This window comes from Seriola aureovittata, chromosome 9 (genome assembly GCF_021018895.1).
Source record: "Seriola aureovittata isolate HTS-2021-v1 ecotype China chromosome 9, ASM2101889v1, whole genome shotgun sequence".
In the NCBI taxonomy this organism is placed as follows: Eukaryota; Metazoa; Chordata; class Actinopteri; order Carangiformes; family Carangidae; genus Seriola; species Seriola aureovittata.
Window position 1 is genome coordinate 1,520,600 of NC_079372.1, and position 25,619 is coordinate 1,546,218.

Consider the following 25,619-nt stretch of genomic DNA (forward strand, 5'->3'; position numbering starts at 1 on the left):
GTTGTTGTTGCTGCAGCTTCCTCTCTACTTTCTTTTTGTAGTCCTCCTTCTCCTGCTTTAATCTCCTCTTCAGCTCATGTTGCACACACCTGAGCTTCTCCCTGTCTCCATCCCTGAAAGCCTCCTTTTTCTGCTTGAGGAGGGTCTTGATGTTACTGGTGATCCAGGGTTTGTTGTTTGGAAAGCAGGTTACAGTCCTTGCTGGTATTACATCCCAATCCGTCCACTCAAAACAGTCTTTTAGAGACTCACTGGCCTCCAGGGTCCAGTTCCTGAATGAGCGGGTGGTTGCAGCCTGCCTCAGTACACAGGGCTTGTAGGAAGACTGAAGAAAAACTAGCTTATGATCTGATCTGCCAAGTGGTGGTAGAGCTGAAGCAGTGTAGGCCTCCTAGGTTTGTGTTACGCCCATAAAGTTGAGTACTCCAGGGTGACATACTTGAGTGTTTGTGAGGATAAACACCAAAGGCGCTGTGGGTGAACTGCCAACTAAATCAATAAAACCATCACAATAATCGCAACATAAAACAATAATTCAAAATCAAAATTACACTATTTCAAAAATACAATAAAACTATTCACCAAATATTTACAATGTTAATTTGATATTATTTGACTATTTACAATTATAATGTTCTGTAAAAATACAAATCATATATACATATAAAACAACACAGATTAATGAGTGGGCAATTGAATAAATATCTTATGTGCTGCACATACAACAGATCAAGTGTCTTGTTTTCCCTTGTGGGACAGTCAACATAGTGCATTGTTACAGCTTACATCGGATGAAACATGATATTATCACTATCAAAAAGCTAGAAAGCTCTGGATTCTCTTTTCCTATGAGGTACAGTGCTCTCCACAATGAAATAGAACTTTTTCATATTTGCCCTGTACTCTGCCTGATTTGTTAAAGAAAGAAAAAAAGGTCTGACATCACAAAATGAGAGATTGGGTTAGATTTTGGTTGACTTATGCTGTTTGTATCCTTTTTTATCACTAGAAGAAGAGAGGAGGAGATGAGAGAAAATAGGGGGAAAGGAGGAGACAGTCAGACAAAGAGAGGCAGCCCCACAGAACTGGATTGGTGGAAGTGAGGCAGTATGTGTTTGCATATGCCAATGAGTTACATTACGTAGGATAATGTCTTGATATTGTTGCTGCTGGCCCAGGAAAGCATTGTTGCAATCATGTGGTGTAAATCCTGTATGATGGAGGAAATCTACAGGTGTTGATATTGTACTTCAGGTTGTGATCATAGGCTGTAGCCTGTCAGTGTACATCCTGTATAAGCTACGGGTGTTTCCAATAATCAGTAGCCTATAATTCAAAACCTTGACTTGAACAACAATGGTAACGTTGTGAGAGAACTCCCTCGGTACATAGAAAGGTCTAAGACCAACGGCCAACAGTTGAATATACCGACAGCAGAGCTTCTCCTTCACTGTGATATGATTGTTCACAAGCAGAACCAGTCCTCCACCTTAATGCTTCCCACCTCCTCTGGCGTGTCAGCGTGACCGCAATCTGAATATGATACAGACATGAAAAAATATAAACATATTTTTTAACCATTCTGGCTGCATGTGGAGACATTTTCAAAAATAAATAGATAAGATTTTAACGGCACTAGTACTCTGATACTGCTTATCGATCCGGTACTTAAACGGTACTCTTATCGATACTTTTTGAGGAAGAAAAAAAAAACTTGAACAAACAAAATATTTGTCACACGTGACCGTTTGGTTCTCTCCGCCATTGTTATCTAAAGGTAGGCTACGAGCTTGAGTTGGTGCGTGCGCTGCACTGTCTGGTGTGTGCGTGTGTGTGTGTGTGTATGGTTGTGTGTGGCACTGGAACAACAGCCCCGCCCCCCTGCAGGCAGAGAGAGAGCGCGCGACAGATCTCTCTTCTTCTGTGAGAATAGCAAAAATATGTCATACATAGACGGATATTTGACGGAGTTGGTGAAATAAATTTGCAAAATAACGTTTTTATCTAAAATCAACAACAAAAAAAAACCCGCGAATGCTCCTGTACCGATAGCAGAAGCCCGGGGCCCGTTCAATACCGGGGTTCGGTACCCAACCCTAAAAATAAATCAGGAATTAATTTATAATGAAAAGTAACTGCGTGATTCTCTGCGGTAGCTCATTGACGTCGGCCGCCACAGTCACGTGACGCAGGCAGTGTGTTTCTGGCGTCACTCTGTCAGCTTCACCTTCACATACAACTACTACGCTCTCTCTCTCTCGCTCCACCACTCCAACCCTTTGCAAACAGCTATTCTTAAAGGAGCCACGCCTCTTGAGTACAACATTATCTTTATTGAAGTCAAATATTGATAAATCGCCTTCATGCATGGCTAAAAGTCACGCATCATCCATGTTGATGAGATACAAAAAAGTAGAAAATGCACAGCAAAATAACATTGTTAATATTTTTAGAAACCCCCCCAAAATTTCACAAATGATGTTTTATGTGCCACCCGCTCATGGCAAATTTTAACAACAGCATAAGATGGCAGATATTGATAAATTGGCCTTGCCCATATTCATCAATCAGTACAGAACGACAGGTCCAAGTCAAATTTTTCCCTGGGGACAATAAAGTATATATCTATCCATCATTAAAGCTATCCAACTTATGATATTGGTTAATACTTGCCCCCAGAGCATGTGTACCAAATCTGGTGAAATTCTGTCCACCAGGCACACAGGCTAATAATAAAACGACTAACGTTAATGTGGGAGCTAGGCAGCAAACGCTATCAGTCCTGCCCGTCTGTAACGTTAATAGACAGTGTTAATTTAACAGGACAACAATGTTATTTGTATTTTTTGGTGTTTGTGTCGCCCCCTATGGGTCAAACAGACGAATGGTTAATGAGTTATGGCCAATATTCACTAGGAACCACCATTTTCTATCATATTTTGGTTGATGGCAGCCATCTTTTCCAACCGATCTTGTGCATTTACAATAAAAATATGTCTCTCTGTTCAATCAACAGGAGGAAAAACAATAAGGTTCTATCCCTTTGGCATTAGAAATAGAATAATGATAATAAACAAACACAGACACGAAATAAAGTGATGCAAACACAGAAGGGTTCTAGCTCATCTGTCCACTAATCAGAAGGTCGTTGGCATGATCCCCAGCTCCTCCAGTCCATGTGTGAAAGCCCTGATGGCTGCTCCATAAGTGTGTGAATGGGTGAATGTAGCAAGTATTGTAAAGCGCTTAGAGTGGTTGGTAAGACTAGAAAAGCTCGCAGTCCATTTACCATTTAAATTTTACACTACATCCACCAACACAGTTTTAAAGTTTGCACTAGGAACATGGAGGACGTAAAGTGGAAAGTTCAATTGTGCCAGAAACACAGATTCCTTTTATGCCACAGGTCATCAACACAAACATTTTCAAACATTCACTAGCAAGAGGCCGAACTTCTCGCTCAGAGTTAGTGCCACAATTCTGCCTGCGAGTTCAAAACTTGTGTTAAATACAGATTCTGTCTTCACTCATTCTTCTCACAGATCTGTGCACACTCTCAAATGTTGGCTTGCAAACTGAACAATACCCAGATTTGTTGCAGCTCAATAAGATTTTAATGTGTTACAATCTTCTATTGTTACTATAAATATCATTATTGTGTGCTGTGATCCCTGATCTTCTGCAGCAACACACACACACACACACACACACACACACACACACATATACATTGTAATCATTTTTATTTTTGTGCAGGCACGTGGGTTACCTTTGGAGGACAGATAACGAATGAGGTAGGAGAGAACACCTACACACCTCTCTCATTTAATCCAGGCTCAATGAGAGAAGAGGTTCAACAAGTAAAGTGTGAATCTGTGTTTTCACAGACCAGAGCAGTGCTCTGATTGTCAGGAACTGGCCTCTGAAGCGGAAGATGCAATAAACTGGAAAAAGCAGGAAATGAGACTTGGGTTTGGCTTGAAACTTTAAACATGTTGAAATAATGTTTGATGTTTCTGCTGAATATGTCTTTGATGATACATTTACACGAATCATTGTAGCCACGCTAATAGAGCTCACCACCTGGGCCAGACTCAAGTGTATGTATCTACATATCTATTAGGGTTGTCAAAAAAATCGATACTCAGATACTAACTGATACTAAAAATGAGTATTGGATTAGATACACAGTATGGATACCAGCACTGCCGTCTTCGCCTCCTTCAGTTGACACAACTTCATACAGCAGCACTGCAGACAGGCAGGCACACCTGCTGGTGTCGCCAGCAAAAAAAACTACATTAACATGTCAGGTGCTGCTGCTGCTGAAGGACCATCGCAAACTGTTTTAGTTGAAATTGGAAAAAGTGCCGCTTGGAATTATTTAGCATTATTATTTTACCTGGCCGGCGGCACCCAGTAACATTAGCTGTTTAACTAGATAACTAGACTATTTAACAGGATAACACAGTTATTTGTGTCTGAAAGGTGTTATTTTTTATTATTATTAAGTCCCAGATTGAAGCTGGGAAAAGTCAACCAGCAACTAGACAGAAACAGCGCGACCTACCCGACAACTCTATTTGATCAGCAACGAAAACATGGTGCCAAGTCACCAGGAGCACAGAAAATACGTAGCTGAATACATTTGCATGTCATATATATATACATATATATATATTGCATTACCTCAGACAACCTAAAAATAGTGTTCGAAATTCTATCATCGTGACAACCCTAATATCTATTGGATGAATTGCAATGAAATTAGATTTTGGCACCCACAGGATGAACTGTAAGAACTTGTCTTTTCATTTAGCATGATTATCCGGTCAAAAAGATTTGACCAAACACCTGACAACAGAGACAGAGTCAGTGTTTTTGAAGACTTACTAGTTACTTGGCTGTAAAGCTCCAAGTCAAGTCCACTGTCAAAGTAAGCAGCAAGTCCCAAGACAAGATCCAAGTCTCTAACCAAGTGACTATTGAATTAGGATGAATGGCAGCATGAGGCTAAATTTATTGGCTAGCAATAAATTTATACTCATACAAAAAAATGCACAGATGCCATTATCACACTGAATATGTCAAGGTTTGGGAATATGCCTGCCAATGCATTTTGACCCCAAACCATAACCAAACCATGTGCCACAACCTGAGGGGAGAATTTTACCAAAACGGCTCCATAGCTAACTAAGCCATTCCTGTAGCCATGGCAACGCTGTGGCAGAAAACAGGACATACTGTAGAGTGAAGCACTCTTGTCAGCAGGGCTTTGAGAAGATATTTTCACACATTGCTCATCTTTCTCTTTATCAACTCAAATTTACTGTTGAAGGTGGCAGAGGAGCTGATGAGCGTGGCGTATGAAAATGGAATCAATCTTTTTGACACGGCTGAAGTGTATAATGCTGGAAAGTAAGTATGGCTCTATTTAAACTTAGTTTCACTAATCCACATTCTGTAAAAGCATCTGGCTAAATCACAAATCTGACTGTAGCTGTCCTGGGCCCCGTTCATGTACCTGGTATTAATATGCATCTTGGGTAATCTAAGGACAAGTGGACAGTACGTCACTTCACACCTGGCATAATAATGTGCCTCCATGTGCGTCTCCGTGACCCATTGTGATCAAATTAAGACAAAACTGGTTAAAACCTCTCTGGACTTAAGTGTGTTAGCCAACATGATCAACAGTCCAGATCTGTGTGTAGGAGCCAAAATATGTTTTTGCTTATGTTTATATTTGCTTGGGCTGCACGTATCGCGTCACCATCGTCATCATTATCACCATCGTCTTTTCATCACTTTATTCTCACAGTCGGATCACATCAGGTTTTATAGTTTTGTGGAACAGCTCCTTGTCAGTCCTTTTTGATTTTCATTCAATAAACTTCACTAAAACGTCATCTGGTTTTTAGTATGATTTTGTGGACACGTCACAGACAAGAGCCGACTAAGTCTCTCAGCGGCCTTATGGAAAAGTAGTCGCTACACTGAGTTTAATACAAAATACTTAATGCTGAAGTCACTTTCAGCTCATTATTCCTTCTATCGTCCAGGAAAGGGTGTTCCATGTTATTGTTAAGTGCCAGCACCTTTCTCCCCTCTTCTGTTTTCCCTTCACGTTGGTGACAGCCAGCTCAGTATCACCGTGATGGAACTTCAAACATCCACTTAGATTCAAGGATGAATTGATTAGAATTTGGTGGTCACAGGTCACAGGTCACAGGTCAACGATCAAGGTCACTGTGACATCATAATGTTCTGCAAAAAACACTTCTGGACATTATTCAATGCTGTAACTCAGGAAGTAGATTGTGACGGTTTTTCCTGCAACTAGGTTGGTGAGTGGAGGCATGAAACTGCGAGGAGGTCATTCTAGTTTCTGGTTGTTGTTTAATATCAGGGAGAGAGGTTGGTCCCATCTAACCCAATACCGCCCCCCCGCCGGGGCCCTGGCCCAGGAATGTGGGGAACAGTTTTTCCAGACCCCTCACAGCCGGACCAGATCAGCCCCACAATGCATCACTGTTGTACTAACCATGTCATTGTTGTAATTACATCAAGGGAAGATAATTGAACCAATTAAGAAGAAGAATAAAAGGAAGACATTGAATATTTTAATATAATAAAAATGAAGCGTATGATATAGTAATGTTTCTTCACCTCATCTGTTCTATTTAGAACAACCTGAGCTGCACATTGAAACACCTGAGCATGGGTTTCATTGCATCTTTCTATTACTAGTCAAACTGTTAAATTGCTCTGGTGCTACTTTCTTTACATAATGTTGGTTTGTTTACAGATTATATTGCCTGTTCATTGTTTTGTTAATTAGTTAATTGCAATACATTTCTAGACAAGTGGCTGTTGAGAAACAGTTAAAGGGAAAAATTGTACCTTATTCAGTGTGTTTTTATATATTAAAGAAACATCACCCCCCCACACACCCCCACCCCCACCCCCCCCCCCCCCCCCCCACCCCCCCTTCCTCTCCCTCTCCAGGGCTGAAATCGTCTTGGGAAGTATCATAAAGAAGAAAGGATGGAGGTAGACTTTTCACATTGTGTGTCTTATTTGTGCAAATTAGTAACTGATATGCATGACTTATGAAAAAAATCATGATCACAATAATAATCATAATTAGTATTTAAGTATATATTCAATTCAACGGCATTACCCCATTGGTGCAAAAATACAATTCAGTAGTTGATGCATAATTCACGTTTGGCCCCTTATTTTGAAACAATTGTTTGTTCTAGTAGAAAAGTAAGTCTTCAGCTACAAGTAGTCTGGATCCAAGTGATCCAGGGGGAACATATAACCCTGTCCCTGTGTCGTCTTTCAGTCTGCTTGATGCATTGAGAAAATGGCTCCCATTCTATTCTATTGTTATTTCACACCAATGACAAGGGGGCAGTCTCACACTCAGTTCTTTGAGAGACATTCAAGATTGTAATGCAAAGACACATTATTTCACACCAGCCAGAAAAGCCTGAAAAGGATATTTTTCAATAAAAAATGACTGCTTGGTATTTGACAGATAAAATAAGGCAATATTGAATATTTTGTCAATGAAACATATTGTCATATTTGATAGTATGAAATTCCCAGTGTAATATCTACGTTTATATCTGTTTTCTCGTGCAGGCGTTCCAGTTTAGTCATCACCACCAAAATCTTCTGGGGTGGAAAGTAGGTATCATCTTTTTCTCCCCTTCTCTTTATCTCTCCTTGTTTCTCTCAACGACGACAGTGAAGCAGAATCGATTAGCAACAAGCTGAGGCATTAGAGGCAGGAGACATTACATGATGACTGAGGATTTTACTTTAGGTCCCTTACTTAGGATTTATTAGCTGAATATAGGCTAAATATTTTATGAATGATTTAAAACTCACTATAACGCAGCAGCAGAGACACACACACACACACACACACACACACACACACACACACACACACACAGCACACTCATTGCCAGTAATTGCACTGTGTCCATCACTTGTGGTAAGACAGCCTGGTATATTTTAATCATCTCGATTCACACCTTTTGGTTCTCTGTGATTCGCGTCTCTGAGGTGTCAGTGCACTTTCTCTCTTTCTGAAGTTGTTCAAACTTGATTTCCTCACAGACCCAGTGTTTGTTTCTTCTTCAGATGTGATATTTCAGTTTCGTTCTCTCGAATCAGTGATTCCAGCTCGTCAGATCTCGTGCTGATCAGCTGAGCAGTAGACAAAGTCAGGACGGTTGTTGGTGTTGGGTTTCTCCTTCTTAATGGAGGTGGTTTGGTTTGAGTAATTGGCAGCTTGGAAAACTCTTTGTCTGTTACACTGAATTTCAGTTGGTCTCTTGCAGTATAATCATGACAGGTGTTTAGGTGTTCAGTGACAGTTAGACAGGCAAGCAGAGATGTATAAACTACATAAACCGCAGCTGACAAATTCAGACAAAATGCCATGTTGCTGGACAACCCAGTAGTTGTTGATGTGTACAGTGTGCACACATCTGTCTGAACGCCACTCTGCGTCCTTCACAATCTGCTCTAAATCCATCTTCCCTGCTGGTTCTCAGACACAGCTGGAGGATCCACCATCAGTATTTCAGCATTTAGAGTTAGCCGCACCCAGCATGCACCTGTGGGCGCCGGGTGTGATGCCTCCAATCAGCAGCTTCTTCTCTGCTGCAGCTGCTGGTCATTTGTTGCATTCTCACACAGTCAGTCATGACTTCATCACATGACTTTTGTTTTTAACAATTCCAACTTTAAATGAAGCGAAATAAAGTAATTGAGTCAAGAAATATATAAGTATAGGTAACGTTAAGTTCTGTGCTTTGTGTTTATGTATTTCAATGACCGATATAACAGAGACCCTCTGAAATGATCTAGTTTTGAGACCCTGAGTTGTGAAATTTAAATGTTTGTTTTTCAGAGCAGAGATGGAAAGAGGACTGTCCAGAAAACATATCATTGAGGGTAAGGCTCTAAAGATCTCTGTGAATTATAATTAGACCTGCATTTATTTGTTTGAAAAATAGCACACACAAGTTGTTCAGAGCTGCAGGTGCCACCACAGCCGCCCAACATCTGGATGCTTATATATGATAACACAATCAATATGTAATTATCTTTATGAAACAGGTCTAAGAGCGTCACTAGAGAGACTTCAGCTCGAATATATAGATGTGATTTTTGCAAATCGACCGGATCCTAACACACCTATAGAAGGTGAGTATGTTTATCCTCCGAGAGCTTCCTGTGGTGGTGAGACTACACTCATTAACTCATGTCTGACTGGTCCAACCTGGTGATGCTGCTTATTTACTTTATAATATTTAAGACATTAACAGTTTTTTAAAGGTTACACAAATATATTGAGAAATACACACGTTCAGATATTAGCTGTTAAACACCTTTTCATTCAGAAAACCTGGTTGTGCTCACTTATGCTACAAGCCCTTGTGCAATATTGCTGTGTTGTTTTTCTGATCTGGGGAGCTCAAGTCCAAGAGGTGGTTCTGCTGCAGTGAAGAGCGTTCTATCTACCGTGTGCCGAACCCACAACTTCTTACAAGCAGCATCTCCTTTCTCTTCCTATAGCTGTTTCTGTCTTTTGTCTGAGGTTTGCTGAATCTTTGTGACTTAGCTAATTTGGGCTGTTCTGGTAGAGACGGTGAGGGCGATGACCCATGTGATCAACCACGGGATGGCCATGTACTGGGGTACATCACGATGGACCTCCATGGAGATCATGGTGAGTTCGCGCACAAGTTTCCTGCAAATCGTCTTATCAGCATCATATGTTTGGTTCTTTGTAACTAAGATTCAGTCTGAGGTTCAGGTTCAGATTATCCTTTGGTCTAATAGAGACTTGTGTTGCTGCACATTGGGTTTGGGGGGGGGGTTTGTGATCAGGTGGAGATGTATTGTGTGCAGATGTTGACTCATTGCCCCCTCTGCTATAGGAGGCCTACTCTGTGGCACGACAGTTCAACCAGATTCCACCCATCTGCGAACAGGCAGAGTACCACATGTTCCAGAGGGACAAGGTTGAGGTGCTGCTCCCTGACCTCTTCCACAAGATCGGTGAGCAGCTGCCATAGAGGAAATGAGGAAGAGCTCACAGTCCTCATCAGTGTTATGTATTATTATTTATTTGGTTTGTAAGATTGAATCAGCTGTGCTAATTGCAGTGGCGAGCTGCCATTTCACTTTTGTTGAAGTCATTGAATTCTTTGTCACGTTGTACCTTAAGCATATTAGTTAAAATATTGTTTGTTTGTCCCTAAAATTGCAAATAAACCCCTCATGAATGTGCGGCATTGCAGGTATTGGAGCTATGACCTGGTCTCCACTGGCCTGTGGGATTATCTCAGGGAAGTATAACAGTGGGATCCCCCCTCATTCACGTGCCTCGCTGAAGGTAACACCTGCGTCTTCCACTACTTATTATGTCAGACTGTTGTGTCACGTTCTTCATCACCTCCATCTACACTCACAACACAACTCAAGTGTTTCCAAGGGACATTGATAAGTGATGAACCCAGCTGGGACGCACTTGTTCAATGCTTTGTGACTCTTGAAGTTGAGTGTCTTCGCCTCGGTGGCTCATCTGGAAGAGCTTGTACCATTCAGGCTCTGTCGTTACCGTAGCAACCATTGGTTCGAGTCCAACCCGCGGCCCTTTGCTGCATGTCATCCTCTCTCTGTCTCCCTGACTTTCCTGTCTCTCTCTCTGCTATCACAATAAAAGTAAAAATACCAACAAAAAAAAACTCATCAAGTGCGCATGGCTGTATTATAATACATCCATGCAAGTGTGTCCCGGCCGGGTTCATCACTTTTCTTTTTTTTTTTAGGGGGCATTTTTTTTGCCTTTATTCCAACAGCGACAGTGAGAGAGACGGAAAGTCAGGGAGAGGGAGGGGATGCCATGCAACACAGGGGCATTTCGGACTCCTGCCCGTGCCGTTGTAGTTAGGACTACACCTTCATGGCTTCATGGACCAGCATTATCAGCATGAAAACCAGCATTATGTTCAAAATAAAGAAAATGAAGTTTGTTCATATTAGAACTGCATGTTTCCATGTATCAAGACTGACCTATTGTTATTAGGATTATGTAGAGAAGTTATCTGTTGTGGCAGTCATGGTCGAGTACCTGTCTTACCTTTGGGCCTGAGCTCTGCACTGTGCTGTCTACAGGGTTATCAGTGGATGAAGGACAAGATCCTGAGTGAGGAGGGACACCGTCAGCAGGAAAAACTGAAGGAGTTGCAGGCGGTTGCCGAGCGACTGGGCTGCACTCTGTCCCAACTAGCTATTGGTAAAACACAGCGGAAATGTGTTGCGCTCTGTTTTCATCCATCGTTCCCTACTACATTTTTATAACTGGAATACCTGACACTTCTGTAAATTCTATCCATGGTTTTCTGCAGAACACCATCTTTGATTTCCCATGTTTCACGGTGACCTCGAGTTTTATAGTCTCCCACTGTTCCACCTCAAAAAAGTCTTAGTTTTGTTTTTTCATAAAAAAGGACATGCACACCACAAAATCTTCTTTACACAGCATGTAGAACAATAAAAAAATACATGACTGCACTTACAATGCTTGTTGTAATTCCTTAGCCTGTGTTGTTGTCCACAAGACTTTAACAACATGGCAGCTGGTGGACTGCTCTCAGTCTTTTCTGTCTGTGTTGTAAATTCCAACAGCCTGGTGTTTGAGGAACGAAGGGGTGAATTCTGTGCTGCTGGGAGCTTCCAGGACCGACCAGCTGCTGGAGAATATCAGAGCAATACAGGTCAATACAATTTGTTCATAGTTCCAGAAACTGCAGGTAACATGAAATGATACCAAACACCTGTTGTTAAGTTTACTTGGTCCTGACCAAAGAAATATATGATCCACTGTTGCCTTTTAATTCTGATCTGACTGACTTTGTACAGACAAACCCCAAGTGTAAAAACAAAATCATATGAACCCACAAGTAACTGATTTCCCCACAGCCTCAACCCCCGAGCCTGAGAAACAACACAAACTGATGGATTTATTCTGAGTGCTTATATTATTATTATTATTATTAGTCAAGACTGCAACTGTACTTCATATGCCTTCAAGTCCTCTTGTACTGTAATGATATGGCTTTAATGAGGAACTGTAAAAATAGAGACTGTAAAAGTAGATGAAAATATTGTTTAGATCAGTTTTTGTGAGTGAAATGTGTTCTGAGGGTTTGTTGTTTGTATTCTGAGACAAATTAGCATCCACTGCACCTCTTCCTGTTAGAGGCTGCTTTGACTTCCAGTGGTCACTTCACAGTATGTTGGTGCTCACTGTTGCCAGAGGATGCCCAAGCTCCTCAGCACCCAGCAGCTGGATTGTCCAAACACCTCTTGGTCTGGTTGTAGGCTACGTCAGAGGTCAAAGGCCTCACACCAGCTGAAATTGCCCATGACCAAACACACCAGCACACCAGAGATCTGTGCGACACTTGAAGTGAAGGTTTGTCTCAAATATAAGGCAGGAGGTAAACTGTTTGAGAAAATGACAGTGACCGTTCTCTCTCGTCTCCACAGGTTCTTCCAAAGTTATCGCTGTCTGTTGTATCGGAGATGGATGGCATCTTGGGAAACAAGCCCTATAATAAAAAGGACTTCAGATCCTAGAAGCAGCGGTGATGAACTGTCACACTGTCCTCTGCTTCTGAACAAGCAGCGACACACAGCAGCAACCATGAATGATCTGGAATCTGTTTCCAGTACAACAGACACAACGAACAAAAACTGTGCCATCATTCATTTCACCAAGTCACTGTACCGTCACTCCACCTTCTTCGTCACGTTTGCACTTATCGCCACCTAATATTATCAGTTTCTACAATTTGTAAAACGAATCAACTGAACAAGTGAATCATGGGAGTTCGATCCGGCTTGGTGGACACAAACACTTCTACACAGTCTTGTTGCCTTAGCATGTTGCAGAGTCTGTAACTTCTGTGCAATGAAGCCGACTGACCACAAAACCTAATAGTGTGATATAATAACATTTTCACTGCAGTAACAACAAGCATGTTAAACGGTGTTCATTTTGGTATTTGGATTTATTTTCTGGGATGTTGTTGTTACGAGGATGACAGAGGTCTGTCGCGCTTCTGAGGGTCGGATCTGAAGGTAGGTCGTGAATTGGAGGACTTGTTGGATTGTATGTCAAATCTTAAAGTGAATGGTGCTGTTTAATACATTTAATGCAGTCGGTCCGGTCGTAAAGTTGTCAATAAAGCTGAAATAGACAGAGCAGTGACTTATTAAATAACGCATTTGGAAAAGGCGCACTTTTTACACAGGATGCCACACAGTGGGTTTTACACCTGAACATTATGTTGAATGTTAAATGTTGTTGATTTCACTGACTGGTGACTGTCAAAGCATCCAGTGTCCTTCACCTGTTAACGCTCAGATAGCTGCAACATATCCCCAAGTGACCCTCTGTAAGAATAAAGTAATACATTTAAACAAAAAGCTGCAGCAATATTTTGTGTCAGAGAGAGGGAGAGAGAAGGGAACATGACTTGACTGTTCAGACAATATTGAAATAAATGAGGCAAATGAGTCAGAAGTTTACATACACTACAAACTCTGCCTCTTTGACGGGAAAATCTGAAGAAATCAGTCAATATGTCAGAAAAATAATGTGGAACTTCACAAGTGTGTGTTGGGGGGGGGGTTAAAACTTGGTCGCAAATTCATGTGGCTTAATATTTCATCAGTGTATGAGGTCAAATTCTGGAAACATGTCTTTGCTGAAGGGGGTCAACAATAACAAACGCTCGAAACTGGAATAACATGAATGTCTGTAGAATGACATCTTCCACAAATATGGAGAGCTGCAACTAAAAGTTCTCACACACACACACACACACACACACACACACACACACACACACCACACTGTTGCACTGGGTTTAGATTCCACTTAGCCAAAATGTTCACAGTTGAGTTAAAATTTAGATTTTTTTTAAAAAACTGTTTTGCTATTAGTCCATTTCCACCAGAGGAACTTATCGACCTGTATCCTGGAGATTCCAATAACCTGAACCAAGACCCGTATGGCTTCTGGATGTGGGTGATGTCATAAATTCATGAGGTTAGTATAAAGATCAGCTAATCTAGTATACTGGCAATATATATTTCTATGTGTAGGAGCATGTAATGGACAAAGTAGTATAGTTAATGTTAGTGAGGCTAAATATGAGTAGGATGGTGGTGGTACTGGTTTCCAGGGAATGCAAACACTGTGTGTGTGTGGTCAGGCACAATGAGACACCGGGAGAAGCAGCAGTTCAATTCCAGTCTTTAGCTTAAGCTTATTTATCACAGGAAGGTGGCTGACAACTGTGGCTCGTTTTTATCTATTAAACAGAAAATGTATTGATTGTATGTATTAATTCCATTAGAAACATATAAATTGTCATAAGCAACTACTAACATAACTTGTGTCACACGGTGAGGTCAAGTTTGGGTTTGTCCTGTCTCCATGTCTTGTCATTTCCTGTTTTATTTTGAAAGGTTAACTCTCCTCTCGTTTCAGGTCACTTGCCCTTCCTCATGTGTCACCTGTCTGAGTGTCTTCCCTGATTCCTGATTGTGTCCACCTGTTCCCCATTTGCCCTAATGTGTGTTATAGTCTGCGTCTCCCTTTGTCTTGTGCCAGAGTGTCTCGTTCCAGTCGTGCACCCCAGCTTCCTATCACGGTCCATGCCTTGCCTTGTCTTTGCCTTATACTTCGTCTTTACTTCCTTGTGAGTGATTTTTTGTTTGTAATTTCATAGAATAGAGTTTTTTGTTTGTCAAGTTTAGAGTGGTTTTAGTAACCTCCATGTGAGTGATTTTTTGTTTGTATTCTCATAGTGAAGAGTTTTGTTTGTCAAGTTCATAGCAGTTTTTGTAGCCTCCTTGTGGAGTGATTTTCTGTTGGTTTATTCCTTTTTTGTTTCAGCAGTTTTGTCCCTCCAGTTGGAATGGTTTTTGTTTATTAGATTCTTCCTGAATAGCATAATTTTTCATAGTTGGTTTTATTTGTCACTCCCTCTCGAGGTAGGAGTATTTAAATAAAGACTGCCTTATTGACACTCTGCATCTGAGTCCTCATTCTAGTCCAGGCCTGACAACTTGAACATAACTAATAATTGCATCTTGTAAAGTTTAAACAACAAAGGAACTCACATTACACTCAGTCAAACGACTGTGACCAGGAGCCCAGGTTCTTCTGCTGCTGGTCAAAGGGCCTGACACCTGAAATCAATCCCTCCTGCTTCTCCTGAGGCAGCTCCTCCTCCAAACCTGCTCTTCACCACAGGTAAATAATGACAAAGTATATTGCTGATTAATTACAAAGTGTACTTTTTTTATTAACTGGAAGAAGCTAAAAGTATAACAGAGCATACTTTTATTGCAATAATAATATTTTAATGGTTTATTTCTTGTATATTTGTAGGACTCCCACAATCATTTTTCATGTACTTCTAATAAAAACAGAGTAAACTTTATTCTCACTTATCAAGTGTTTATGTACAAACACAGCCATACACTTAAGTGTACTAGGTATACATATAGAAGTACACTAAATACACTTCAAATTGTGCTTTTCTACAGTTTAATTACAACAACAGTACTTAGTACAAAATTAGTTCTTTCAAAATATCAAACTTAAGGTTAATTAATCATTAACACACTTGAAGTACACTGATGATTAGTGTGACTGCAATTATACCTAAGAATGCGCTTCTCTCGCTCACAGCACTTCATTCTGCATTAAAGATGATGCTGTTTTTTTTCTTCAATTCAGATTCATTTTTCACTTTATTCACGTCATTTCTCTCCAGAAGGTTTCACAATCACATTTCCTGCCTGGCTTCCCACCGTTTCTCAGCCCCCACCGCGCTGCGTGAGGCGTTGGCAACCAGGTGATACATCCTACAGGTAGAGACTCCCCCGGGCAGAAACTGCATAGAAACGTCATATGCAAAACTATTGTTGTCAAAATCTAAGAGCAGATGTTATTTGAAAGTAGCGTGGCTTGGGTATGTGATTGGAGTAAGAGTCTGTATCTCTGCAAACACTTTTCCATACACGCAACCCTGACCCCTATGTCAGCAATGTATGTATTGCACCCTGTTGTTCAAATTATTATATTATTATTTATTTAAAACATTCAGCATTACCTCAGTGATATGTGATCAAACTTGCTCATAAGCATAATAAAAAGTAAACAGCGTGGAACAGCAACAGGAAATCAAACAAATCTTATTAATAATGCAAAGTCAGAATTTGTTGTTTCAGATAAAATGTTATTTTTAATGTTTCATTAGCTCACCAAATAAATGGATACTATTCAGCCAACGCTTTGTTTCCAACCATAAATAGTTATTGGTGCGTAATTACGCGTCAATAATGTATTTGCAAAGAAAACAACCTGTTCCATCTACTATGCATAAACCTCATTGTTTACTAACAGTGAACTAAATTGTTAACTATTTAATATAATGTAGACTAAATTTGAAAGTTTGCAGAACTTGCATTGGGTGAATGGGCCAAACATTAAGCTTCTTTACGCACTTATTTCTTCACAGCTGAGGCAGATTTAGTTTGATTTAGTTTATGGATCATAACGCAGACACGCACTGCAGTTGTTATCCTTGTTGCCCCCCCTCCTGGCCTGGTGTGTGTGTCGGGGAGAGGGGGGTGTATTTGTAAATCCTGCCTCTGTCTGTGTGTATAAAACAAAGAGGCGCAACTTCAGCTTGCTTGTAGCTTGACTGCAGGATTTATTCTGCAGCGCGGCCTCTGCGGGGTTTCTAAGGTTCACAGGCGCTGAGCGCCACCGACTGACCTGTTGGAGTATCGCTCTAACACAGTAACAAGTGAAATACAATCAAGTTGGCATTTAACTAGTAATTACAGCATAAGGAAATTAAAAAATATATATATACAAGGGTGTTTTTATTTAACTTATCTTACCGTATATACAACCATGAGTCACCTTTAGTTTTAGTTCGTTTATTTATTTAATATGGACGATGCAATAATACAAACCATGAAACTGTGTTGAACTGATTTTATAGCTGTTGCTAATTTTTGGTCATTTTCAACTCAATCTGTAGGCCTCTATTGTTTATGCCACTGCGTTACTGTTAAAACTGTTATTTCTGCCAGACATTGCAGCGTATTGCAAAAATATCATATTCTTATAGAAGCAGTTTGTGTTGTATAAAAAGAGATCCATAGTTAAATCTGTAAGTTGAGTTCAAATTTATTTTGTTTATTACCTTTAAGTCGTTGTCATCAGAAAATAAACATGTTTGTGAACATTACGTGGCCTGATTACTAGGATTAAAATGCTCGTTCGGACTCTGCTGTCTCTGACTTGTTGTTAAGGGACTTCTTGTGACACAATGATGTAAAAACAGCGACAGTTCTTGTTAACTACCCATATATTTCTAAGAAACAAGGCACACTACACTTTACAGGCAGTGGTGAGGTGATTATGGGTTAACCACAGTGACATTTCCAGCAGTCGCCACATCTACCACAACTGTTGCCGTGGCTACCAGTCCTCCTGGCTCATCGAAAGCTAAGACTGTGGAAGTTACAAATACATCAGGTTTATTTCACTGAAAGTACTTGGCTGTTATATGAGCCTTGGTATCACCTGCTAACAGCCTCTTCACAAGGCAATAAGGGATATTAATACTATCGATATTAATGGCAGCTGATACAGAAACGCCCCTGCTGTCTTAGTGTGTATGTGATCTGTACTACTTACTACAACAATTCCCATATAGTGACCGACCAACCCTCTTTATTCTCCTTCAACTTTACTCCATAATCAACCAATAATTCCCAGTGATTATACTACTACATTACTCTGACTTTGACTGTTATTTCTTGGCAATTTCTTTACATTACAATTAAAAAGGCCTGTAAATTAAAGTTACCAAAACGGCATGAAAGGAATGATAGTTTAATTTAACGCTGACGTTAAAATGACTTTAACTCAAGGAAAGTGACCCAAAAGAGAGACTGCAGACGATTTGAACTAATCAAAGTTACATGAAACCATCTCTTCCCTCATTGGCTGCCTGCTTTGAATGTTTTTGAACAGTAGCCTACATGTGTTTGTGAAACTACATGAAAGACGGTTTAACGTCATACTGAACTGTACCGACAGAATTAGACATAAAAGCACATTTAGCCTCATATTCTTTGGATTTTCAGTGTTTGCATGAGGACATTTCCTCGTAAAGCCTCTCTGATGCAAACACAGCTTGAAGTGTATACCGAGCTGAGAATTAATTTTTCTGAGCAAACGCAACTTAAACTTAATATATGTATATTAATAATAGTAATAAGCAAATATTTACAGAAATATCAACAAAAATGTTCAAGTTTCAAAGCTTGTAAATAATAATACTGAGCTCAGACTGATCTGCTCTTATTATCTTCAAAATTCTGTTACAATTTTATAGCTGATATATTTTGAATTTTGAGCTCACTCACATTCAGCTTTAATATTTTAGAATATTTAGATTTAACATTTAGATTCATTTTAATATTTTGATTTCGATTTTGATTTAACATTCAAAATTCATCATTTAGATTTAACATTTAGTTTTATAGTTAAAATTAGATTTAACATTTAGTTTTACAGTTAACATTAGATTTAACAATTAACATTAAGAGTTAGATTTAACATTTAGATTTAATATTTAGATTAACATTTAGGTTTTTACACTTTTAAAAACTACATATTTTTGTCTCAAGTGAGAGCAAAATGAGCTAAATGTAAGTACAGTGAGCTGAATATTTAAAATATATCAGCTATAAAATGTGAATTTTTACATTCGGTGCCCCAAACATGTAAACAATACATGTGATGGAAAATTCCACATACAAACATCAAAACTGTCAACAGTCTTTCCCAAATATCAGAGATTTTTGGTTTGAGCTTTCTTATTACATTGATTCATTGAAAGCAGCAAACAAACAATAAATAAATAAATACATATTATAAGTGTTTGAAATATATGGAAATTATACTGCCAAATGTAACATAAAGATTGGAGCACATTTTTTGGATAATTTATTTTATTTGTTGATTTTTATTGTGTATTATTATTATTATTATTATTATTATTATTATTATCATTGGTTTTGTCATTGGCTGTATTTTGTTTGTATTTATTGTATTAATTCTCATTCTAATATTTAATTCCCCTACCTTTTGTTCAAGCTGTGATGTGTGATTGTACATTGTTTTACCAGCATGTTCCATAATTCAGTCCAATACAACAGCAGAAACAAAGGCCTCAAAAATCAGCACAGATGAATCATCAGCAATCATTATAAGCTTCAGGTCTCTTCAGGTGTTTATTTGTGGGCTTTTTACTACTGTACAACTCTAGTGGATTTTATTGTTCATGTTTGTTGGAGGCAACACAAGCACATTCTGAACTTTGGTGATTAAAGATTTATTTATTTTTTCATTTTTCACTGTCTGAAAATATAATTATGGCTAAACATGAATTAGCCAACATTCTATTCAAGCAAGGCTGAGACATGTAATATAATGCAATATGGAAACAATGAATGACAAAATTCTGAGAGGGTCACTATATACAGAGTTTATATATATATTTGTATAGATAGATATAGACTATATATAGAAAAATCAAATGGCAATGACGTTAACATAATTTTCAATTTCAACATCATATGGCATCCGATGAAAGTGAATTTGAATATTTCCAAATGATTCCCAAACCAGGATCATGTCTTTCATGACAACATGTCTACACTCGATACCCTACATTTGTAAAAATGTACATCCAACATAATTTTTAGTAAACATAAGGAATATTTTCTATAATGTGTCATATTGAGAAAGAGATATCGCCCATGATTGTTTGTTTCAGTTACTCTTAGATGTCAATGCACAGCTTCATGCTTTCATAACAAATCTACGCATCTCCTCAGTTCTGCCAAAAATATTCAACTCCGAATTTCCACATTGACTAATGAACGTCCCAAAAACGTGTGAATTGTGGGAATTCTTGAACACCTGGAACTGGGAGGAGCTATTTACACCAGAGAAATTATGAATATTAAATTAGCTATATAATAATCAACTTGGCATTTGTGTCTACAGTTAATTATACAGTACTTTGTATAACCTTTGTTAATCATTTTTGTGATCAGATGTTTGCCTAAAGACATCGGGTTGAGTATTGAAACTGCACTCGTCACACTAGTTGCTGTAGATTACTAAAACACAACTGACATTATCTAAGGAACAGTACCTTTTTGATGTCACGGTTGTTTGTGGCAGGCAGCGTGCACGCATGTAAGCAGATCTGCTCATCAAACATTCATCCTCCAGGTTAGTGGGACAAAGGCCGGAGCAGCACACGGGACAAACCGATGTCTTTTCTCTACTTTTGCAATATTCAGTGTGTCCAGAGACGTCTGGCATAAGATGCTGCTCTTCACATGTGCATGTACTGTTTTTTAGAAAAGGCCATTTTCAAATAGATTGTACTCATATTTGTTTTTCTCTGAAAGCCCAGGGCCCTGGGGGTCAAATGTGCTTAATAATACATCACAACATGCTTGATACGCATTATGCAACACATGCACACAACATTTCACATTCATGATCACGATAGCTTGACATTTAGGTCACATATAGAAAAATTAAATCGGAACATTGCGGCTTTTTTTTTCCAGTGACAATGAATAAAATTCGATTTGCACAGCTACATAATCCTTACATTATGTAAAATAGGATATACGGTATATCAATATTCCAAATCCACAGAGAAGTGACAACAAGCTTATCTAAAGAAACAGATGAGTTTGAGTTAGGGATTACAACTCTGGCAGTAAAATGAAGCAATTTAGAAAGGGCTTCTATGAGTTTCATACAAAAATCTCATGACTAAAGACTCATGACTGTCTACATATACAATGCATTAGCTGCTTCAGGGTGTAATATGCCTTTGCTGGGAATGTTCATGCCATGTTTATATGACAAAACTGTCCTGGAGCTACTATTCCATTCATTACTTAATAGAGAGTGGGGCTAATAAAGGTCAAATATAACGCAATAACAGGCTTTTTCCCCATGGCATACTCACCAGTAGCCCCTCCTCTATCTATCACAAGCTTCTTACACGTTCTAATGTATGTATAATAGCTTCTATTGATTTGCAGGAAAGCCAATGGAAGGATACTACAGATAATCTTAACTTGGTTCAGGACAGGTGCATTAATAGCAAGTGTCTTAAGCAGGAGAATCCTTGCCATGAGTTTGTGTCCAGGAGACATTCAATGGGAGGTGGAGGGTCACACTGCTGTGGACAGCAGCAACCACAGCATGGTCCCGGGTTTCTGGAGGCCAAAGAGTGAGACAGGGTTTAGGGGAGACAAGCAAGCACTTCCCCACTGTCCGGTGTACAGTGCAGGGCTGAGGCTCGGGGAAGGGGGAGGCATTCAGTGAAGGCCTTGGGCTGAGTGTGTGAGGGTGGGGGGGTGCTGCAGGGCAGAGGAGGGGAAGATGGCCCAGTTCACTGTTTGGCTACATCCCCTTTCTTCAAGATAATCTGCCGCTGCCAGGGCGCCAGCTTGGTCTCATCGTAGCCCAGTGTCCGCAGACGCTCCAGCTCCGTCTTCTCCTCGTTCTCCTTAGCCTGTTTGGCCTGCTCCTCTGCTTGTCTAAAGGCGTCCAGGAAGAAAGGTTCAAAAACAAAACAGCAATTAGAATTTGTACAGGAAATATACACGCTCTGTTTTTAGTCACATGAAATTTGGTCCAATTCCCTGGACCAAACCTGACTGAAGACATTGCTCATATTCAACTTTTGGTAAAATAGTGTTTCTGCACTGATCTTCCTTGACACCTTTTTTTCTCAGCAGAGATTTTGACTTGTCATAAGAGGAAAAGCACAGGTGACACAAGTTTCGTTAAGGACGGCTCAGTGTCCCTGTGCGCCCTCCAGCACCATGAAGCTAATTTACCTAACTGTTATGTATGTATGCACCTATACACTGCTATTCCAAGCCAGAATGTCCACTGTGGAAGAAGGTCTATTTTAGATGATTTTAGATATTTTGGCACTGAGACCAGCATGACATGGGCGTGGCTTGAGATGCTATAGGCCGCAGCCGGACCTTATTAGGCGTCGCTCAGGAATGAAGCCATGGGATTGGTTGTTTAAGCAGGCTGAATAAAACAGCAGTATTGAAACCGGGGCTGCTATACTGAACTTGTAAGAGTAACTACAAGAAGTTCTGGAAAACATTTGATTTATTTTTGTGTCAGTAGATAGCACACATGTACACTCATCTGTGTGTGTGTGTGTGCACAATGTGACCTGGTCCAGAGTGTTTTAGGGCTCAATGCAAGTTAGCTTAGTTTTGAGAGCAACTGTGGAGGAGGATTTATCCAGGCTCACGTTTTCTCTTTATAAGAGAAGGGCACCGTCTGCTGGCATCAGTCCTTACAACAGTGTGACTGCTGGAGAGCCTCCTCTGTGCCTTTTACTTTTAACACAGGTTTGTGAAGTATCTGGTTTCTGTAGATAAGGAGTTGTCTCTGTTGTTTCATGGGACATGATGTGACCATTTTTGACCACTAGATGGGATCCTTGACCTCAAATTCCTACATTCATTCACATTATGAAATTCTGGAGACTTTTTATATTATCATTTAAGTCATTTCACAAGAAGCTTAATGTCATATAAACATGAATGTGTGGATGAAAAAATGTTTCCTTACCTTTTTTGTTCCCTGTCACATCAGGATGACGTAAGCACAAGAAGAAAAGGTGTAAATATCTTAAACGGCAACAACAGTTATTCCACAATATAAAACAATGTGGAAATAGTAATACAGTAAACAGAAATGAAGAAACATTTCCAAACAGATCCACAAAACATTTGATGCAACACTGAAGGGAGAGATGAAGACAGCAGAACACAAATCCTTCATCTTTTTTTTCACATAAAAAACTAGAAGTTAGATGTCTCCAACATTCTGCCTCAGTAAACCATGTGAACCACAAATTCAGATACTGCCTGACTTACATTACATTCCGGTGGACAAGAGCTGTCAAAAAAAGCATTGATTGTTCAAGATAACAGGCACTGCATAAGAATACTGCTAATGAAATGATCAGTGCAACAGTGTGGTGCAGAATGGCAGAATGCGAAGTATGAGTACAAAAAAGAGACACGCTAACATACACAAACGCAATGAGCACAATCTTCCCTCGCTGGCTCAGGATATAATACATCTGAAAACAAGATGAGATGAAAATCACACGTGCAGAGTAACACAGCTTTGTTACTCACCTCTCTTCATCCATTTTCTTCTTCATCATGTCTCTCCTCCAGGCCGGCATCGACGCCAGGCGCGCCGCCTCCTCCTCCACCTGCAGATGGACAAATAGGAGAGATAGATAGGGGGCCCATCCCGATTGGTAAAGGACTGTGATAGTAACGGAAGCCCCGCTTTCCTGCTTTGCATGACCTCATCCCCCTAATGAAGAGATCAGCCTCCATGACCGAGGTTCTTTTATCATTTAAGGAACTAACTGAATACCTGAGCATCAGCTTCAAACGCATTGCCTCTCTAACCCTCCTCTGCTTGTGAAATATACTCTTTATTGCTGCAGCACAAAAGCTGTTTAGCAAAATGATCACTGTCTTGTAACTTCACAGGTTGAATCATCAGTCTAAATTTAAACTATAAAATTAACTATATAAAAACATGCATGCAAAATCAAGTAAAACATGATCTAACTGATATTCACTGTGTGCCATGGCATTCCATCAGAAACACGTTACGTGTGTAAAACAGAGCCACTCATTCGTTTTTTAAATACTTCAATCAATTTGTGTTTTTTTTGGCATTTCCAGGTTTTTACCCTCTGAAAGGATAACACAGATAGATCTGGAGTTAATTGGATTTTCTAGGTGGTTGTAACATTTTTTCACAATAACTTTCGGTTGTGTCATGGGCTTTGAAACCACAAACCAATCACAATCTATCAAAGGTGTGATTGAGGTGTTTCATGCCTGCAGTGTCACATAATGCCTCTCTAAATGTTGTAGGGGGCAGGTGAGCACCTGAATAGAGAGAAAACTGAAATGTTAGTCCACCTATTATTTCAACCAAAACAGACATTCTCAAATTTTATACAAATAGCTTTTATGGAAGACTCTGAAGACTAAAGACAGCTACAGCATACTGTGTAAACCGCTGTATCTACCTAAAACAGCAGACAGAAATCACAATAGGTAGTCTTCTCCTGTGTCTTTGAATTAAAATAAAGCCTTTTAAAATGGGCAGGACACTGTTTACAGGATGCTCTCTCAGACAGTGCACACACACAGTAACTGGATCCTTTACTCTCTTTCAGGCTGTAATTGGAGGTGGAGCAACCAGAGGGCAGCCATCTTGGATATCCCATCTTCACAAGATACATTACCCTTTTGCATTCCTTTTACTAAAGCATTTCACTCGCCCTGGCAAACAAGAATCCAGGTAAAATTATCCACACAGTGAATTTTTAATGATTCCCCTGGAAATTACAGAACAGGAAAAAAATCTAAACAAAGAATGGCTGATAGATTTGCTGGAATTATAATTTGCTATTAGTTAAATACGGCTTGCATTACCACTGGAATAAGGCTACTTACTGTTTATCCTTTAGTAACATGAAACTAGTCAAGAGTCAGATTCCTTGTGAGTGCTTTCTTAGAATGGGTTATGTGGGCCAATAAGGCCAATAGCATGGCACCTATGTTGCATAGATGATAGAGTCACCATACTTTTGTCACATTTTGGGAAAAGGCTTATTGAGCTCTGTCATATCCGCTAAATGCAGCTAGTTAGCGCACAATGCCGTTAAGCTAATGGATCCTTGGGGCTACAAGCCATATGTATTGATAACAAGCTACATGCAGACATGCTTACGTTCAACCAGTGACGTCTTGAACCTAGAGCCTTGGCAATGTCACTGTTGTGCTCTGCTCATTTAACTCACATGACATCACTCACATAAATACCTCAGAATCAAAACCCTCAATTCACACAACTGTCTGGAGCAGGAAGCTACGTAAGTGAATGGGCTCCTCACAAGAATTGAACCCATGACCTTCTTGTGATAGGTTAACAGTTAGGAGCACCACGTCAGTTTTATTTCTGAAATCAATAACTGCTATCAGTGCTCTGCTGCTTTAAAACTGAACCATGTTTCAATTAACTTCCTAAGTAATGGCAAAAGTTAAGCTAATAAAAGCAGCTGATAAATGATTGTTGAGGTTCTGCTAAAAGGTATTGGCTTGTGGGTCAGGTTAGTGTCATGTATTGCGCCAGCGGACTGCATCCACATGAGTGACAGCACACTGCACTAGCCTGACACACATCATTTACAATCAATAATAGATGTAATAATGAAAAAACAGCTAAGCTTCTTAAAATTCCCACTGAGTCTGGCAAAACTTGTATGACGATAGTAACAGATAAGGCAGATGCTTTCTTATTATGATAT

The 25,619-nt window shown here is 39.7% G+C and overlaps 2 protein-coding genes across 6 annotated transcripts in view; one reads left to right on the top strand and one right to left on the bottom strand.

Moving 5' to 3' along the window:
* Nucleotides 1–15,142, top strand: part of LOC130175422 (voltage-gated potassium channel subunit beta-2-like) — a 28,252-nt gene extending 13,110 nt beyond the window's left edge. For both annotated transcript variants that reach the window (XM_056385896.1, XM_056385895.1), the window contains 12 exons: nt 3,757–3,794; nt 5,339–5,418; nt 7,009–7,053; nt 7,654–7,698; nt 8,936–8,979; nt 9,145–9,231; nt 9,672–9,757; nt 9,969–10,089; nt 10,332–10,426; nt 11,209–11,329; nt 11,722–11,810; nt 12,586–15,142. In XM_056385896.1, the coding sequence (XP_056241871.1) occupies nt 3,757–3,794; nt 5,339–5,418; nt 7,009–7,053; nt 7,654–7,698; nt 8,936–8,979; nt 9,145–9,231; nt 9,672–9,757; nt 9,969–10,089; nt 10,332–10,426; nt 11,209–11,329; nt 11,722–11,810; nt 12,586–12,675 (941 nt within the window). In that variant the 3' untranslated portion in view covers nt 12,676–15,142. The remainder of the gene's footprint in view (nt 1–3,756; nt 3,795–5,338; nt 5,419–7,008; nt 7,054–7,653; nt 7,699–8,935; nt 8,980–9,144; nt 9,232–9,671; nt 9,758–9,968; nt 10,090–10,331; nt 10,427–11,208; nt 11,330–11,721; nt 11,811–12,585) is intronic.
* A 4,377-nt stretch (nt 15,143–19,519) lies between these two features.
* espn (espin) overlaps nt 19,520–25,619 on the bottom strand; it is a 39,451-nt gene continuing 33,351 nt past the window's right edge. For 2 of the 4 annotated variants that reach the window (XM_056385757.1, XM_056385756.1), the window contains exons 12-14: nt 23,416–23,495; nt 22,841–22,852; nt 19,520–21,777 (exon numbers count right to left, since the gene is read on the bottom strand). In XM_056385757.1, the coding sequence (XP_056241732.1) occupies nt 21,630–21,777; nt 22,841–22,852; nt 23,416–23,495 (240 nt within the window). In that variant the 3' untranslated portion in view covers nt 19,520–21,629. Of the gene's footprint in view, nt 21,778–22,840; nt 22,862–23,415; nt 23,496–25,619 lie in introns of all 4 variants that reach the window. The other 2 variants (XM_056385755.1, XM_056385754.1) reach the window with 1 other exon arrangement.